The sequence below is a fragment of the Papio anubis genome, chromosome 4, assembly GCF_008728515.1.
Source record: "Papio anubis isolate 15944 chromosome 4, Panubis1.0, whole genome shotgun sequence".
In the NCBI taxonomy this organism is placed as follows: Eukaryota; Metazoa; Chordata; class Mammalia; order Primates; family Cercopithecidae; genus Papio; species Papio anubis.
In genome coordinates, this window is record NC_044979.1 from 96,928,747 (window position 1) to 96,949,205 (window position 20,459).

At 37.5% G+C, this 20,459-nt stretch overlaps 1 protein-coding gene across 3 annotated transcripts in view; it reads right to left on the reverse strand.

Annotated features, from left to right (window-relative positions):
• The window catches only part of SKAP2 (src kinase associated phosphoprotein 2), a 209,691-nt gene that overhangs the window by 186,422 nt on the left and 2,810 nt on the right, over window positions 1–20,459 (reverse strand). For 2 of the 3 annotated variants that reach the window (XM_021935941.2, XM_021935942.2), the window contains exons 1-3: window positions 14,191–15,170; window positions 4,672–4,777; window positions 4,025–4,050 (exon numbers count right to left, since the gene is read on the reverse strand). In XM_021935941.2, the coding sequence (XP_021791633.1) occupies window positions 4,025–4,050; window positions 4,672–4,777; window positions 14,191–14,257 (199 nt within the window). In that variant the 5' untranslated portion in view covers window positions 14,258–15,170. Of the gene's footprint in view, window positions 1–4,024; window positions 4,051–4,671; window positions 4,778–14,190; window positions 15,171–20,459 lie in introns of those variants that run through there. The other variant, XM_021935945.2, reaches the window with a different exon arrangement.

The following is a 20,459-nucleotide window of genomic DNA, read 5'->3' on the forward strand; positions in this document are numbered from 1 at the left end:
AAAACCGAATTTATGAATCAAGATTAACTTAAATCTTCTTGACAAATAAAGTTGAATCTGAAAGTACGCAATAATATTTATTAAACACCTACTATCTACTTTCACATTATCTTATTTCAGTAAATCAGTCTATAAAGAAAGCAATCACACCTAAATCATCTTTGGAGAAAACCGAGACTAATACATGATCAAGACACAACTACAGGCAAAATTTTTTTATCATGTACTTAACATATACAGCATTAGAAAATTCTAGTTAATAGTCCATAACAGTATTTACTAAATAGTAATATATTCTCATTGCAAAAATAATTATTTCAAGTCACATTAAGAGACCTATGACCTTGTTATGTGATAGAGAACAATGCTGAAATAATCACATAGCATAATTCCAGTGCATGAAGCCTAAATTCCGGAGGATACTTTATAGTATGAGGCAATATTGCAAGTAAAACACTAAGGTTAGAAACTAGGTTCTTCTGTTGGCCGAGCACGGTGACTCATGCCTGTAAGTCCCAGCACTTTGGGAGGCCAAGGCGGGTGGATCTCTTGAGCCCAGAAGTTCAAGACCAGCCTGGGCAACGTGGCGAAAACTCATCTCTACGAAAAAATACAATACACAGGCAGCGTACCTACAGTCCCAGCTACTCAGGAGGCTAAGATGGAAAAAGAATCACCTTAGCCTCCCAAAGGAGCTGAGGGAGGCTGAGGCTGCAGTGAGTCATGATCACACCACTCCACTCCAGCCTGGATGACAGAGTGAGATCCTATCTCAAAAAAAAGAAAAAAAAAAAAAGGAAAAAGAAAAGAAAAAAAAAAAAACTAGGTTATTCTGTTACATACAATACTTTGAAGGATATAAAAAGGAACTATCTGTTCTAGATAAAACCAGCAATATTTCAAATGAATAACAAGGACTAGACTAAGCAAGAAGTGTTCTAGCTGATTAGATTCAAATCTTTCCTAAGTACAAGTAAAATTAAGGAATTTAGAAAATCAGCTGATAATTATTCTAAAGATGCAATCGGTCAGATCTCTTCAACAGAGGAATCAATACTTGCACATATAAGGATAAAAGAAGAATTTTAATAAATTAAATGAAAAAGAAGGTTGTAAAACAATAGCTTTCTATGGAAATTAATATAAACAATTGAAACATTAGCTTAATACACAAGCTTCAATAACTAGAAACCACTGTAATAAAATGAGTTTCTACCAGTGTAAACTATTCTCACCCAAAAAAATGGAAATATCAAAAAAAAATCCTAAGATCTATGCAGCCTAGTGTTTCAACTACCTTATCAACTCAATTAATTTTAAATTTTAAGAATCGACAGCCAGGCATGGTGGCTCACACCTGTAATCCAGCACTTTGGGAGGCTGAGGCAGCTGACCTCTTGAGCCAAGGAACTAGAAAACAGCCTGTGACACATGGCAAAACCCCATTTTTACAAAAAAAAAAAAAAAAAAATTAGCTGGGCATGTAGGCAAGTGCCTATAGCTCCATCTACTCCAGAGGCTGAGGTGGAAGGATCACTTGAGCCTGGAAGGTGGAGGTTGCACTGAGCCAAGATGGTGCCACTGCACTCCAGCCTGGGAGGCAGAGTGAGACCCTGTCTTAAAAAAAAAAAAAGAAATACCTCAAACTGTAAAATCTGTATTGTTAAATCTCAGGATGGGAGATTATATAGAGTAGAAGGGAAGGATTTGTGAGGGAAGTAAGGAAGGATGATATACATCTGTGTGCATTAGAGAAATTAATAACTTATTAAATATGAATAAATCTGCATTAACTCTTTTTATTTAAGAACTCTCTACCTAGTCCTTTTTTTCCCCCCAATAGTGACATCAAAATGATACTTAACTGTCATTTAAAATATATATACACATATATGTAAATAAAATAAGGGTGTAAAGGTAGAAAGGAGGAAAAAGGTTATGTTCACAATGTGACCCTACATTGACTAGAGAGAGAGAGAGAGACAAGAGGGAAGAGAAAGGACGGAAAACAGCCAAAAGGAATTCTGCCCAGACCTCCTTGTATAAAGATAATCCAAAACCTCAAGGGGAAAACGCAAGGTGGAGAAAAGGCAACACTCCCAAAGCATATTTAGAATTGAATTTACTCAATGTAGAGACCTGAAAATAAATTCCTATTTTTAAAAAGAGATGTACTATATCTTGAATAATTACTTTGCAACTATTAGGTCTGTACCCTTTACTATGCCTAACAAAGTACAGGAATAGTCTTTTTAGAACAAAGCTGAATATACTTTGAGTATACAATGGCATAAAAGTACTCAGCTCAATTTCTCCAAGGTATACACCTAATTCATCTACAGGCTTACTTTTAAACAGGCATTCTTCATAATTATTTAAGTCAATACAGCAGTATTGAACTACAAATGACTTATTGAGAGGAAAATGATTATGAGCAATCCCTAAATTCTATGCTTTTTGAACTCCTATTTTATGCTCATTTTTCAATTTCTATCAAATACTATATAAATTTCCATTCTCTTTAGAGACAAAGAATGTATCTCAGTAATGTAATTTTAATATCCACACACCTGAACGAATTCTAAAACAAAATACCAAAGGAAAAGTTTCTACACTATTACTGATCCATATGCAATTACACAATTGCTTCATATCATGCTTTTTTAGCTTAAAAATTTTAAATGCACAAATAATTAAACCACAAAGCACAATGCAAGTTCAATAATCACTGGAAATAATATGCCTTTTAAGAGAGGCAGAATCTGGTATCTAATATTCTTCCATAAAGTATCTATATAAGTTATCATAATTAAAATGCATAAATTCATTTCTACATTCATCTAAACAAAATGCAGCAGAATTAAACCCATAGATTAGGATTTCTTGCAGAGCACAAAAAAAGTGGGTACTTGCAGGTAATAGTTTCCTGCTCATTTCTTTATTTAAGTGTTAAAAATCTTAATATGAAAAAAAATCTCTTCTCATTCCCTTCAATCATACCAATCTTGATGATCTAATGTGAAAATAAACTGTGACTTCCTTTTAATTGATTTTAGGTTTGTCTGGTTAACTACTTTGTTTATTGAAACTGTTACCACCTTCCCACTTATCAGTTGGCACAAATATGATTTACTCTGGGATCTGTTAGCTTTGGTTAGAAGATGCCACACTGTGCGTCTTCCTCAAATCCGGAACCTAGCTCTATGGAGGTTAACTAACTTTATATTGTGACCCTCAAACCAGTATCCACAAGTTGTACATCATAACCCATGAATAAGTACCACGGAAGTAAGGGCCACACCCAGTTTCCCTTAAAGAATTGAATATATAAAGTAGTAGGAAGTTCCTATACCTTTCCTGATCTGTTTTTCAGTCTGCTAAGCAGCTGTCTCTCAAATCTAGAGGGAGACAATCAGGTTATCAGCATTCTCACATATTTCCAAAAAAATGAAACTGAATTCCCTTCTTTAAAAAATGTCTATGGCCCCTATGTATTCATATCAAAATAACCACAAGGAAAATAAAAACTTTCACTTGAAAAAGATTTTGTTGTTTGTTCTCAAACAAAAATTTATACTGTTTTCAAAACGACCTTCAAAAACATTACCTGTGAGCACTCAGCCACAGGCCCTTCTCCTACCACTATAAAATAATCTCTGCAGTGATAAATGGCAGTGGGTTAATATCTCACCTCTGCTTCACCAAGTTATTCCACATGTAATTGGAGGTTTTCACCTTTCCTGACAAATTTCTGCCACAATGTACTCTAAGAAACACAAAACCTAAGAATGTTAAGTGCATAAGATTTCTGCATCGGAAGACTGTGCAGAGTAAATTCTGGATATACTGTTTAATTTTCTTCTCAGCAGGGGGAGCTAGCACTCTCATCTTGAAGGTCTAAGTACACATTATAGAAATTTAAATTTTGATTCCAGCTATCAAATTTCAGTACGTGTTAGATTATCCTATTGAAATCTCCACAGAGGAAAAAAAACTTTCAAGTTTGCCAAACATAAAAACTTACCTTTGTCTTGAAATTCCTGAAGATAGCTACAAAATAAAGAACATTATATTTTTAAATGAGGTTGAAAAATCAAAACAAGGTCTAATCAGTAACAATAATTAAAATCCAAAATCTATATTAAAAATACACACCTAGATATACATTAGAAAAAACTAACTCCTGTCCTGAAATGACAATTCCAAAATGCTTAAAAATTTTAAATAATTTTTAAAGATCTAAGTACAGTAGTAAAATGAGGACATATCTTAATATCTATGACATGTAAATATATTACATTTATTCATTTAAAGTAGTAACAATTAAAAGGATTATCTTTCTTCAGTGTCTGAGGTATTTTCTGTATATTAAAATCCTCAATTTACCTTTGTCTTATCATTTAAACCAAATATACCCTCAGATAATCAAAATAAACAGTTGAATTCTGCTAGAATGCTCAGAAAAATACATAATCAAGAAGGGCATTATAAGCATATCTGTGTTTAAAAACTATATAGTGGAAATCTATTTTTTGCCCTTTAAAAATACTTAACACCAATCAAATTAGAACATTAAAAATTTAACTCCATAATAATCGATTTCTTATTAAAATGTTAGTTACAAAACTGCTTCTATGTAAGAAATCAGTAAAGAAAAGGTAAGTGACTTACACAGACTTTACATCTTTTATCTTCTTAATAAGGGATTCTCTCTTTTCCTTTGCTTTCTTGGATAAATTTTCTCCTTTCAGTGTGTCTGCTACAAATGTTTCAACATCTAAACCACGCAATGTAAGAAACAGGATACAAATTATAAGAAATAAAGGTTTCGTGAAGATAAATAGGACAATGATTGTTTCTACACATAAGCGTTAATACCTGTACAATTTGTTATATTTATCATTCCAAAGCGTAACAGTTGAAGTATGTTTCAAATACTAAGTTGAACAAATCTGGTCACCACTTAGCTAATAAAATGTGGATGTTGTATTTATGCTTACCACAGCAAATACTATTTGGATGTTTGGCATCACTAAACAAGAAAGAAGCACACAAGTTTTAATAAACTATGGTGCCAATTCTTTTATATGGAAGCAAGCACCAAGTTTTTATGCATGTGTTAATATCCTTTTCTAGTATTTTGTAAGTTCCTGTGTGAAAACGTCATTCATATATTATATCAATATAAGCTAATGTCTCTGGCAAGGGTCTGTTTTCCCTAGAATAATCAATTTTCAGGTATCTCCAACATGTAATGCTTTAAAGGAAAAAGAAAATCCAATTTTCTAGCCAAGATTCCCAAATCAAGCCCTCCTCCTTCCTACCTACCCACTCATTCTGACTACCCTCAAATAAAAAAGATAACCAGCTGTGTAGTTTTGTGAGCTCTTGCTTCTTGCCGTGGTTTACCACCTGAGATATTTCTTAAGGAAGAAGTACAAACATAAATTATTGCACTATATAAAAATATAGTTACCAAGAAATAAGATTTCTATGGCTTTATGTAACATTCCCTCATAGCCTCTGTTTTTTTAATTTTAGTAAACTTCTAAATTACCGTGTTGTCTGGTTCTCTCTAGTGTAAAATTTTTTTTTTTACACTACAGGTTTAATTTTTATACTAGTTCCATTCTTCTTATTCATGAAATACTGTGCAATTTTAATTTTATTTTCAGAATTTCACAGCTCATTTTGAAATATCTAATATGGAGGATATCATTAAAAGGTGTTTAAGTAGGCATGGCTATAAATCATTGATTATTTCATATGGAAGGGATATATGTTTTACTTTCTTTTTCCTTAACTACTTTGTATGGCATCAAAACATAATAATATTACACATAAATAATTCAAAGTAGTATGGTAAACAATCTCTCAACTGTACTTACAATTAACCATTTAAAACCTAGTATATGGGATGAATGTTTGTAATTCTTGATTACAAAAGTATCTTGATCCAATGAGGAAAGCTGATTAAACTTCTATACATTCATAATAAATGTGTAAAGGTAATTTTTCACTAAGTCAATATGACAAGTAAAAGAATTAAGAATACTGTAATAATTTTAAAAAATAGCTTATGGTTTGAAGTCTATTAACAACTAATGTGTTAAAAATAAGTATCAAAATGAAATGAAAGCAAATGTCACAGCTTCTCTTTGAGTTATATTTTGATGAGGGGGACATAGAGACATAATCTAGTACTAGTGCAAATTAGACACAGACTTCTAAAGTGAATTCAAAATAACAAAACTTACAAAGAAGCATGCTGCTCTAAACGCTTTAAGTTTTGTACCCAGAAGACCAAGCAACCTTTGGACATTTAGACATTAGCTGAAATGGAAAGATCACTGGCTCCCCTCAGATCATTACAGTAACTTTTGCAAGAAAGTGGAATAAGGGAAGAAGCAACATCCCTACTGCTGATTCTTCTTCCAACCAGACTCAATAGGAAGAATCACTGGCCCAATGACTGGGGAATAGTCTGCTTCTATTTTTTGAGTGTTATTTTCACTCAATGTTTGCCTTTGATTCCTTCTTCCATGAGTATTTAATTGCCTATTTTACATTTTCATTATACAATCCAAGTTTAAACAAACAGAATCTATTTTCTATCTCTGGAAGTAATAACAACAAATTGCCCCCAAGAGTTTTTTCTTTAAAAGGTCATTTCAGTTTTATAAAAACTCAGGAGAAAAAAAAAAAAAAAAGGATGCAATAAATACTCTACATAGTGCTCTCTAACGCCCCCAAACATGTTTTAAAATACTGATCCATGTTACTATTTTATGACAAAGTATTTTTTTTGAAAGAGTGTGCAACTGCAGGAAGAATCGGTAATTTTCAAGGATGGCAGAAATTCAGAGATTGGGTACGGGGTTTGTTTTTTTTTTTAAGAGTAGCCTTTTTTAACATACTTATTCCTAAGCTTTTCCCAGAAAAGGTTTAAAGCAACTAAAATTATTTAATAAACAGTGCCTTTTTCGTGACTATTTCTCAAAGGTGATGTGGAGAGGGTAGAAACTGCTCTGCTAAAAAAAACAAAAAAAACAAAAAAACAAAAAAAAACCTTTAAACTGGAAGCAGTTCCTGAAATAATTTTAGTTTGTTGATTGTCCACAGACTTGGTTTTTAAACTTTTGAAACCTAGGTTATTTCTTAAAATCTACACTTTACCCGTTTCTTTTAGAATCGGATGAAACCAGCCTCTTCCAGGCACAGGAGACTCCTAGACATGCCGGTGGCCTTCGGCTGGTGCCTGAACAACACACCGATCCTGATCTCGCAACGCAAAGACAGACCAAGCGCCGCAAAGAAGTTGTAGGGCTGCGAGATGCTCCAGCTCTGCTGTCGGAGACACGCACATCTAAACCCCAGGGTTTCTCTGCTGTGAGCATGGAGAGCCAGGTCTGGGGCAGTGCCGTCGCCAGACAAACGGGGCTGGATCTGTGGCTTTGCAGCTCAGAGCCAGGGTAATATTTCAAAAGCGAGCAATAAAAGTCTTGGGCGAATCAAGTGCTCTTCTGGCTGGTTGGAGAAGAGATTTGAAGCTTTTTATTGTGCTCTAAATAGCCCTGCAAACGGTAAACTAGCAAGCACAGTAAACTAACAAGAGCGTTAGCCCTCTTCTACCTTCCTTTGAGGGTCGTGTTCCTCGGTTAATATGTAGATTTCACCATTCCTGACTGCCCGTAATTCAGGGAAACGCAGTAATTTAATTACAAGAAAAGGTCAGCCTCCCTCACTCGACTCTTAGCCCGGTTTTTAGAATTCTTCCTCAGAGGGAGGGGCTCAACTCACACTCTCACGCATACTGGCCACGGGAGAGAAGCGTGTGAGGCCCACTCTGCGCCCACGGGAAAGGGTTTAACTACCAGGTTTAACTACCAGGTTTAACTACCCCCACCAACCCCCATCTCCTGCCTCCGGGCCAGCAGCCAAATAGATTGCAGGGTCTGCACTGCTTGCATTTAACCCCAGAATTACCCCTATCTCCATCAGCCTCCACCCCAGCCCAAGTCATCAGCAGGAAAAAGTTATCCCGGTGAAAGTAAATGTGATGGGATTTTAGTTACTATTACACCTCAACACTGTCAAGAGTAAACCTTATCTCATGGTACAGCTGTAAGGATCTGGGGGAGAAGGCCTCTGAAAAGATCAGATTTACAACTGCTCTGTCGATAAATGTCAAGGTCTGAAAACAAAATTAAAAGATGACGTATACTGGCTCAGCAATCTTAAGCAGTTTAAGCTAGAAATCTTTCAATTGCCATGGAGAACCCTAAGAGGCAAACACACCAAATCACTAAATAGCACTCCAATTTTCCTTTTTTCCCCCTTTTAACATATAGACCTCCTAAAAAACAGTCACCCCACCTTTCCCTAGAGTCACCAGTGGTTGGGACAAGTATCTAACACACACACTAACTGCTTTCTACCAACTTCTACACAGATCACATAGTGAAAAGGTGGAACTACACTAGGTCAGAACAGTTTACATTTTTTTTGCAAATGATAAAATAACTCTCAGCTTCTGGATATAGTATCTAGCACAGGTTCCCACTCTTGAAAAGCAGTTTGGCCACTTGTCCTCACAACCCCCGGCTATCAAACAGCCTAGAATATGGCTTGCAGACTGGAGGTTAAAAACAAGTCACAAAGGTAACACCTCCTCTTCCTGCCTAATCCTCCAATCACCCAATACCTCCTGGCACATGCATATACACACACTCAGCCTCCATGATGGCCTGAATTGTATGGGGGAGGGAGCAAGAATTGAGCTGAATCTACCACCATATGCTCAGCCGCAGATCAATAAAATAAAGGTAAAACCAATCACACAGCACCCCCAATGGCCTTACTAACTTAATTCTACATCTCTCTCTACATTGTGAATTGGGCCAGATTTCTCTTTGCTTTCACTGAGATGTGCTGTCACCAAACTTAATATGATAGGGATCCTAGCCTAGAATCTAAGCTGCCGTTAGGAAAAAAAAAAAAAAAAAAAAAGACAAGCTCTTCTCTGTTAAACCAGGGTATGGCTCTGACCAAACAGCTACTGATGAAAACATAAAAATCAATTAAACTGGGCACATGCAAATCAATGGAGCCAAATGCCCAAAGTTGGAAAATGGCTAATTGAAAAGTTATTGCTTGTTCTGATGTCCTTCCCTGATTACTCAGCACATGCTTTTACAGGTTGCAGATGAACTGTGGACTTTTCAAATATGGAAAAGGTGACATGAACTGGCACAAGAGCTCTCATGGTACAGTGGGTAAAACATACCAGAGTCTTACAATCCAATCATTGGTCAAAATTTCCAAAATTGACTTTGGGAAGCTAAATGATATATTTTGATAGAAAGCTGGGAGATCGCGCCACTGCACTCCAGTCTGGGAGACACAGCGAGACTCCATCTCAAAAAAAAAAAAAAAAAAGAAAGCTGGGCTGTTTAAAGGTAGGGCTGAACATCTTTCAACTGCTGAAAGATGACTCTTGATAAATAGCATCTTACAATAATCAAAATCTTTTTACCACACATTTTCAAAGAAGCCACAGTGAATAACACATTAGTCTGAGATTTACACTATATTCACTTTTAGGCAGCATCTATTGTAATGTGTTCAGAATGTGATTGAAAAAGAAATGTAAACTCAGTGGAATGAAAAAGATAGACTTAGCTTTAATTGAAAAAGACAAACTAAGTGAATAATGAGTATATAAAATCTAGCCTATGCCACTTTTATCACCCATATATGACACTTAATCTGAAATTTATGAGAGACAACTGTGTTTCAAATCACCAGCAGCTTTTCCTACGCTGTTGTGTCTACCTTCTTTCTAGTAATACTTTAACGCTGGTAACAGGAGCAATAAGCCCATTTGCAAATTTTTCATATAATGCTAACTTTTTAATATGTTTAGATTCTTATTTTTGAAGAAAACCAATGATAATTTGGATTGGGTAGCTATAAAAACTGTACATAATATCAAGAGCCTTATATAGTAATGAGATGAAAATACTTTTAATGGACAGCCATGCCAAAAGATCTCCTCCCAAGACAAAGTAGGACATTATATACTTGAAATAGGCAAATAACTTTCCTAACACCACATCTTAATTCATCTGTATTATTTAACCCATACAAAAAATCTCTATAAACTTCTAGTCCCTTAATTTACATATATTCCTATTTCCAGAAAAGAGTATCTTGGAGGTACAATAGATTTCATTTTGAGATTAAATGTTCTCATATCAACTCTATGCTCTTTAGTGATTGCTGCCCAGATGGGGGAGGCTTGTTCTTGCTCCATAGGAAAATCCAGGTGCTAAGGAGGTAGGTGACTACTGGTGACTCAGTAGGTGGCACTCTTCCCTTTACATACTCAGCCAATGTCCCAGAAGGAAGTTATGAGACACTAGATATACCATAAATAATTCTCATAGGAAAAATAAAACCAAAATGTTGACCAAATTATAAATGGAACTTTGGAAAGGTGGAAATCAAACCGTAATATACTCAGCATTGAAAAAATTCTGCCTCTATTTCAAATAAATTGCACTCTTCACCTAGTGCCCCTACAGGAATCCCTTTAGGGGACTGATTATATGCCCTAAATAATATTGTGTGAAAAAAAATCATACATTATAATCAATGTGTGAAGATAATCAATGTCCCCTAAACATACTGATTATCTTCACACATAGTGTGTGGGAAAAACATTTTTAATGTTCTAAAAATTCCCAGTAGGGAAAATGTGGTATTTCTAATCAAGACTGCCATGTGAACAAAACCTCAAGATCACTTTGCAGAAACTATATAACCACTTTATTTATTGTTTGTTTGGTTTGGTTTCATTTTTCAGAGCACTAACAATCACTATTTTCCTCTTTTAACAATGGTTTCATTTGCTAATTTAGTAAACAGAAAATAACATCTTCTTAGAGCTTTCCTTTTAAAATTTGTTGTCCTAAAACAAATGAATGAGGATGAATGAGAATATCTGATTGCAAGTCACTAAAAAACCATTATTTAAAGGGTGATTAAACAAATAAAGGAGGCTGGAGGGAAGTGGTTCTAGTTCCTCTTACTTTCTTGCCTGCCTAGAGAAAAAAAAATCACATAAATCAAGATTATTCTTGCTGCTAGTCCTAGTCAAAATATTTGGATGTGAGAGAAGATTAAATGGACAAGATTTGGGATTGTCCTTTGATTTCAATTATCCAGGCTAAACCTGTTCTTCCATTGTTGTAGAAAAGAAAAAAATCAAAGGTTGCCTGTAATGCATATGGCAGCTCAAAATTTGCTTTCAATAACGAAATTCTGTAAGTCCTTTTCTGTTCATATAACCAGAAGAATAATCAACATTTTATAAAAAGCATAGGTCTTCAAGACTGACTCCACAGAAAATATAACTAAAAATCAAACTAGATAGCCACTTTTTCAATGGTATCTTTACACAACACATGTGAGTTAACAATAATAACCTTTTTTTTTACATTTCTATGGAATGTTTTTTATAGGGGAAGGAAGGGAGAGGGAACAAATGTTGAAAGTATAGCATAGAACTGCCATAATCAGAAAAATAAAGAAAAACAATAAATAAGAATACACTTGAGTACCTTCCCTTTTAAGCAGGTGAAATTTCAAACAATACATATGACATATAATGATTTAGATAATAGGCATATGGAACACAAACAGATACATCTAAACAACATTATTTTTAACAGTCATTATCTTTTGATTTTATATTCTTCTTTCTGAAAACAAAGGACTTTAAACCCCTGAAAAGTTTAGTTCCTTATCTTCTCTACCTTGGAATTCTAGCATAGTACCATACATTCTAAGAGCACTCAACTGTTAACTACAACAACATTACCAATATCTCCTTAGTTTCAAAGAAATATGCTAAATAAGCCAGCAATATCTCTAATATTCAAACCAATATAAATGCTTCTATAATGTTAGTTACTCTAAATCTACTCATATACTCTTACCCAATAAACTTGAATTATGAAAAGAATCATGTACAATGCCAACAATATTTTTAGATGAAATATGTGAAATAACTGCTGACAGCATCTATTCTTGAAGCCTTCTCTACCTCAAAAAAGATTTTAACTACAGTCAAACATAAGATGTTAACAATTTTCCAAATAAGTTTTTTAAAAACCCGAAAAACACTGATTTGTTAAATTTCTTTAAATATAAATACACCTCAGCTCACTTCCATACTTCTTGAAAATATCCTCTGAAAATAAAGTGTAATTTAAGTTTCTAATTCCAAAAGTTTTAATTGTAATATTTGTTTTTAATACTTCATGTGTTTTAATATGTGATTTGCTTTAATAATATAAAATAGTGAAAATGTCAATAAAATGACTTTAATTTCAGACGTTATGCTAGTATATTACCTGACTAAAGAGAGAGGGCAGAAATATATCAGAAATTAGCATTGGCAGATAATTTAAAGATGTAATTTTGAGTTTTTAAATTACACAAATAAGGGCCACATGAAATACCTGTGATCTATGGGAATAAGAGAATAAAGGTTCTCATGACCTACATATCATATTATCTGTGATGTATGATTATGGATCCAAATAACAAACTGCACTATGGGAGTTGCCAAGCTTTAAAACGTGCACCTAGAGGTCTATATGTTAGTTCTTAAATTCAAAAATACAGACATAGAATATCCTGAAAATTGTTTCATCTATTTTTGGAATAATGATAAACACTTTTCTGCACTGGTTATTACAATAATATTCTAAATAAACAATTCCAGCACTGTAACAACAAAAAATGTTAAGTGTAGTAAAACAAAATCAGTAGTCACGCAGATGTAATAAAGCTGCCTGAAGTCAGTCTTTAGACTTCTTTAACTATTTCCCTTAGTGGTACCCTTTAATGACAACAAGCATTTCTTAGAGTGAAAGGCTATCCCACCACAAATGCATTCAACATACTGTACCGTAATCATACAAACATAAGTCTACATTCATACACTTAGTTTTCATTTCCCTACCACATTAATAATGCCAAGCACCAAAATTGAATAACAGCATATTAGGAGATTTGGACTCACATTGCTATAGGAGTAACCTACTATTTCAAATGTCACATTTTAGATGATGTTGCTTTTTAAGAGTTATAATAAGCAATCTGTAATCTATTCATGAACAATACTGAAAGATAAATATTTTATAGAATCTAAAACTAAAAATCGAAATTCAGTTTCCAGAATTCTGACGTACACAAGACAAAATAAATGATGGTTGAAATTCCAGAACATTAAGATAGGCAAGATTTGTGCTACCTTAAAAAGATATATTTTCTAACTTGTACAGAAATACAAATTTTTATTGGTTCTTAGTGAACATACACACCTCCATATCCAGAAAATTAATGAACTAGTAGTGGATTCATAATGCTACTGAAGAACCACGTTTTTAGCTCCTAAAACAAGTTCCTATAAATGGTAATGTAAAACTGAAAAAGGGAAGATAAGGGTGCAAACATGAAGTACTTTCATCATGTCACACAGGAAGTAGAACTTTAACATATCCTTCCTTTTTTGCTTTAATATATTACTGAGGCTGGGGACAAGTGGCCATTTGAGAACCAGACCTTCTTCAAAAGTTGTAAACGTGAGTGAGCTGAATGTTTAAGAAAAATAGGAGTTTTAGAAATGACAAACTCTTTCACCCCATAACCCCTAACACCTGTGGCTCTGACATCTCTTTGCATCTCTACATCCTCTACCTCCATTGGCCAGACCACCCAAGAACTACTTCTTTGACTTCTGCTCCCTTCTGCCTGCTCACGCAGCATTCATTATCATTCTCTCCCTCTACCACTCTTCCTCCCCCGCCCTCCTCTGTCACACACACACACACACACACAGAGTCTTCACAATGCACATAGAAACGTCCTGATCTCATTTGTGTAGACCACCAAAAAGGGCTTCGCCACCATCCCCGCACCAAATTTCAACACACACGCCCACTCCCTTTCTGAGACGAAACAACCCTTCTTCTCTCCTCCCTGTGCCAACCCCACTGGCTAGAAGACGTAGGGAGCGTGCGGATGGAGGATAAGGGCTCTGAGTGCTTCTGTCCCCACCGGCTTACCGTTCCCTCGCCCCCGCCCCAACAGCATTACCGCCGCCTTCCCGCTCTTTACCTGCCAACAGGTTCCTAATTTCCTCAGGGAGGGGGTATGGAGAGGAGGTGCTGCTGGGGTTGGGCATGTTAGGGAGCGCAGGGCGTGCGGGGAAAGAACCTGCGCTGAAAAGGTGACCGACGGGTTGGGGCTGCGGCTGCGACCTAGACTCAGGCTAGCGGCCCGGATAAAAACAGCGGGGCTACAAGTCGGGACACTGGCGGGCCAGGGCTCACAACAAGGAAGTCACTGAATCTCCAGCAAGCAGCAGCTGGACTGTCGGCCCAGCCCCGCCCAGAGGGTCGGGGCGGGGAGATGGGTAGGAAGGGACACGAAGGGCCTGAGGGGTCCAACTGCGCATGTGTATTCCTCGGTTTTCCCGGCCCCAGAAGAAAGAGCCTCCGGGCAAGCCACGCCCACCGCTACGCCGGGAAGCAGGAGGAGGAGCCGCTGGTGGGAAGTGGGCGGACTGAGGCTGCGTCACCTGATCCAGCGTCCGAAGCGCCTTACAGCCATTTTTGGTACTGGTGCCACCACAGCTGCTGATCGTTTCTCCAGGATTCCAGAAAATAATGTATCCGTGATACACAATGTATAGAAGTTTTCCAATTACGCCTTCTGCGTAACAGTCAGTCCCACCGCAGTTTAACCCACAGGGAATTTTCTATTGTCCAAAACTATTATGGCCTTCTTTGTCCGATTGAACGGAGGTAACGAAGTCTCATCTTCCGCCAGTCGTCCCGGAGAAGCCAGTCTGGAGCCGCCCCGCAGCGCGCGTTGTGATTGGCTCTTACATTACTTTTCTACCTAATTCATATCCTTGGGGTGACAGATTTTCCCCACTATAAGGAAGAATGGGAAGTTCTAAGCACTGTCCTTTGGCAGGAAAAAAACAAAACAAAACAAAAAATCAGAAGGCCTAATAGACATAGTCACCACCGTCCATCTACAAGCATCAAAAATAAAATTGCTGGTGGTGATTAGTAGAATAAAATTATAAAATCTGCTCACTCCAACTTGACCATTTAGTCAACAAATACTTATTGTCTGCTATGTGTAAAGCTTCTTAAAAGTTTTCTCTTAAAAAAAAATGGCTTCTTTAAAACCTTTAACGGGCATACATCTTTGTGCTTCCCAGATACTACATTTTTTAACAAATTGAAGGTTTGTGGCAAGCCTGCATCAACCAAATCTATGGGCGCCATTTTTCCAAAAGCATGTGCTCACTTCATGTCTGTGTCACATTTTGGTGATTCTCACAATATTTCAAACTTTTTCATTATTATTATTATATATGTTATAGTGATCTTTGAAGTTACTATTATAATTACTTTGGGGCAGCACAAACAGCACCCATATAAGACAGCGACTGTAATCCATAAATGTGTGCATTCTGACTGCTCTACCAACCATACCTTCCCCCCATATCTCTCCCTCTCTTGGGCCTCCCCATTACTTGAGACACAACAATATTGACATTAAGCCAATTAATAACCCTACAATGGCCTCTGAGTGTTCCAGTAAAAGAATCACGTGTCTCTCACTTTAAATCAAAAAGCAAGAAATGTTTAAGCTTAGTGAGGAAGGCATATTGAAAGCCAAGACAGACCAAAAGCTAGGGCTCTTGCACCAAACAGCCAGGTAGTGAATGCAAAGGAAAAGTCCTTGAAGGAAACTAAAAATGCTACTCCAGTGAACATGCGAATGATAAGAAAGCGAAGGAGACTTATTGCTGGTAAAGAATGTTTTCATGTTCTGGATGGAAGATGAAACCAGACATAACATTCCCTTAAGCCAAAGCCTAATCAAGTGCAAGGCCCTAACTCTCTTCAAGTCTACAAACGCTGAGAGGTAAGGAAGCTGCAGAAGAAAAGTTGGAAGTTAGCAGAGGTTGGTTCATGATGTTTAAGGAAAGAAGCCATCTCCAGAACATAAAAGTGTAAGGTGAAGCAGCAAATGCTGGTGAAGAAGCTGCAGCAAGTTATCAAAAAGATCTAGCTAAAGCCAGGCACGGTGGCTCATGCCTGTAATCCCAGCACTTTGGGAGGATGAGGCGGACGGATCACGAGGTCAGGAGATAGAGACCATCCTGGCTAACACGGTGAAACCCTGTCTCTACTAAAAAAAATAAAAATAAAAAAATTTAGCTGGGCATGGTGGCCAGCCGTGGCTGGCGCTTGTAGTCCCAGCTACTCAGGAGGCTGAGGCAGGAGAATGGCATGAACCCGGGATGCGGAGCTTGCAGTGAGCCAAGATAGCACCACTGTACTCCAGCCTGGGCGACAGAGTGAGACTCCATCTCAAAAAAAAAAAAAATCTATCTAAGATATCTGATGAAGGTGGCTATACTAAACAAAGAGTTTCAATGTAGATGAAACAACACTTACTGGAAAACAATGCCATCTAGGACTTTTGTAGCTAGAGAGTAGAAGTCAATGGCTGGCTTCAAAGCTTCAAAGGAGAGGCTGACTCTCTTGTTAGGAACTATTTCAGCTGCTGACTTTAAGTTGAAGCCAATGCTCATTTACTGTTCTGAAAATCCTAGGGCCCTTAAGGATTATGATAAATCTACTCTGCCTGTGCTCTCTAAGTGGAACGACAAAGCCTGGACGACAGCACATCTGTTTATAGAATGATTTGCCGAGTATTTTAAGCCCACTGTTGAGATCTACTGCTCAGAAAAAAAGATGCCTTTCAAAATATTGCTGCTTATTGACAGTGCACCTGGTCACCCAAGAGCTCTGATGGAAATATATAAGAAGATTAATGTTTTCATATCTGTTAGTACAACATCCATTCTGCTGCCCATGGATCAAGGAGTAGTTTCAACTTTCAAGTCTTATTTTAAAAATATATTTCATGGCTGGCCATGGTGGGTCGCACCTGTAATCCCAGCACTTTGGGAGGCTGAGGCAGGAGGATCACTTGAGGCCAAGAGTTCAAGACCAGCCTGGGCAACATAGTGGCACCCCATCTCTACAAAAAATAGAATAATTAGCCAGGTGTGGTGGTGTGTGCCTGTAGTCCTAGCTACTCAGGAAGGGAGATGTAGGATCCCTTGGGCCCAGGAGTTCAAAATTACAGGGAGGTATGACTGTGCCAGTGAACTCCAGCTTGGGCCACAAATGAGACGCTATCTTAAAAATATATATATATATATATATATGTGTGTGTGTATATATATATATGGCTATAGCTGCCATAGATAGTCATTTATCTAATATATCTGGGAAAAGTAAATTGAAAAGCTTCTGAAAAAGGTTCACCATTCTAGATGCAATTAAGAATATTCATGATTCATGGGAAGAGTCCAACATTAACAGGAGTTTGGAAGAAGTTGATTCCAACCCTCAGGGATGATTTTGAGGGGTTCATGACCAGTGGAGGAGGTCACTAGAGATGTGGTGGAAATAGCAAGAGAACTACAGTTAGAAGTGGGGCCTGCAGATGTGACTGAACTGCTGCAATCTCATGATAAAACTTGGAGGTATGAGGAGTTGCTTCTTATGAATGAGCAAAGAAAGTGGTTTCTTGAGATGAAATCTACTCCAGTCAAGATGGCGTGAATACTGAGATTAACTGTGAATAATAAGAAAGGATTTAGAATACTACATCAACTTAGTTGATAAAGCAGTGGTTGGAGAGGATTGACTCCAGTATTGAACGAAGGTCTACTGTGGGTAAAATGCTAGCAAACAACATCACATGCCACAGAGAAATCTTTCATGAAAGGAAGAGTCTATCGAGGAAGCAAATTTCATTTTTGTTTTATTTCAAGAAATTGCCTCAGCCATCCCAGCCTTCAGCAATCACCACCCTTATCAGTCAGCAGCCATTCACACTGAGGTAAGACCCTCCACCAGAAAAAAGATAACATGCTGAAGACTCAGATGATCCTTATTATTTTTTAGCAATAAAGTTTGGGGGCTTTTTTTAGAGATGGAGGTCTCCCTATGTTTGTCCAGGCTGGCCTGGAACTCCTGGGCTCAAAGGATCCTCCCACCTTAGCCTCCTGAGTGGCTTGGGACTACAGGAATGTACCGACATGTTCAGTTTCAATAAAGTATTTTTCAGTAAGGTATGTAAGTTATTTTTCTTTTTTTTTTTTTTTTGAGACAGAGTCTCGCTCTGTCGCCCAGGCTGGAGTACAGTGGCCGGATCTCAGCTCACTGCAAGCTCTGCCTCCCGGGTTCACACCATTCTCCTGCCTCAGCCTCCCGAGTAGCTGGGACTACAGGTGCCTGCCACCACGCCTGGCTAGTTTTTTTGTATACTTTTAGTAGAGACGGGGTTTCACCGTGTTAGCCAGGATGGTCTTGATCTCCTGACCTCGTGATCCACCCGTCTCAGCCTCCCAAAGTGCTGGGATTACAGGCTTGAGCCACCGTGCCTGGCATTAGTTATTTTTCTAGACATAATGCTACTGCATACTTAATGAACTACAGTAAACATAATGCTTATATGCACTGGGAAAGCAAAATATTTGTGTGACTTACTTTACTGCAATAGTTGCTTTATTGGTTTGGTCTAGAACCTAATCTGCAAAATCTGTGAGGTATGCCTGTGTGTGTGTGTGTGTGTGTACACTCATATTTATTACATATATGTACACATATACATATTTATTACATTCAAGTGCCTCTTAACCATTAAGATCCCTCAAAACCTGGTGTAGAACCATCAAGGAAAATTAAGTCACCAAAATCCCTGAAGAACACAGAATAGAGGCTGAAGAGGAAGGCTTCAGCCAGAAACTGCCTAGGCAAAGCATCTAGTGAGTATACACTGTGTATTTCTCTTAGTAGAAATATTATTGACATTCCGGGCGCGGTGGCTCAAGCCTGTAATCCCAGCACTTTGGGAGGCCAAGACAGGTGGATCACGAGGTCAGGAGATGGAGACCATCCTGGCTAACCCGGTGAAACCCCGTCTCTACTAAAAAATACAAAAAACTAGCCGGGCGAGGTGGCGGGCGCCTGTAGTCCCAGCTACTCAGGAAGCTGAGGCAGGAGAATGGCGTAAACCCGGGAGGCGGAGCTTGCAGTGAGCTGAGATCCGGCCACTGCACTCCAGCCTGGACAACAGAGCGAGACTCTGTCTCAAAAAAAAAAAAACAAAAGAAATATCATTAACAACATGAGTCATTGAGATGCCCCCTGCCACACCCTCCATCTCTGCTTGCCAAGGCACATTTTCAAAACCACGTAAATGTCAGCTTCTATATTAAGTCTTCACTTAGATTTCCCTTGGTAGAGGTAGTGGCTCTTTCCTAGAAGTTACTATTATATCTTATGTTGTGCCTGGGCACCAGTCACAGTGTAAATTGTTTATTCCTTTGCCCTCCAACCTTTACTAGATCAATTAAACTTTAGTTTTCATTAGAATCACAGAGAGAACCTATTACATTGTGAATTCTCAAATCCCATCCCCAGAGATTCTGAGTCAGTCTTATTAGGATGGGGCCTGAGAATCTGCATGTTAAACAGTCCTCAGCCATAGCTCACACCTGTAATCCTAGCTCTTTGGGAGGCCGAGGTGGGTGGATTGCCTGAGCTCAGGAGTTTGAGACCAGCCTGAGCAACATAGTGAAACCCCGTCTCTACTAAAATACAAAAACTTAGCCGGGTGTGGTAGCATGCACCTATAGTCCCAGCTGCTCGGGAGGCTGAGGCAAGAGAATTGCTAGAACCTGGGAGGTGGAGATTGCAGTGAGCTGAGATCACACCACTGCACTCCAGCCTGGGCAACAGAGCGAGACCCTGTCACCGGAAAAAAAAAAAAAAAATCCTCATAGGTGAATGCAAGACATCGTGAAATTTCATTTTGAGAATCACTTTGCTACTTCCCAGCTACTACAGGGCACAAAATTTGTTGTAACTTATCTTTCATCCTCAGCTGGAATCCTAAACCTAACACAGAATAACAACTTTATTAATAGTTCATCAAAAACACTTCAGTCTAATAAAAAATTGGAAAGTCAAATACAGTATGACATTTTTGTGTAATTCTCTGAGACAAAAGTAAATAGTTATAAAAGGAAAAAATAGAGCATTTTAGAGTCTGTATCTTGCCTCTCAAAACAAACAAACAAAAAAAGACAAAAACTTTACGGCTGAAGTAAAACATGCAAAAATAAAAACAAAAAAAGACACCCCTGCAAACAAGCCCATTCCCCAAAATGGAATCTGAAATTCCTACCCAGATGTTTAAATGTGATGAATTATAAAGAGCACGGAAAATTTGAATTATTTTTGGTGGAGGTAAAAGTAAATAAATAGTCATTTTACAAT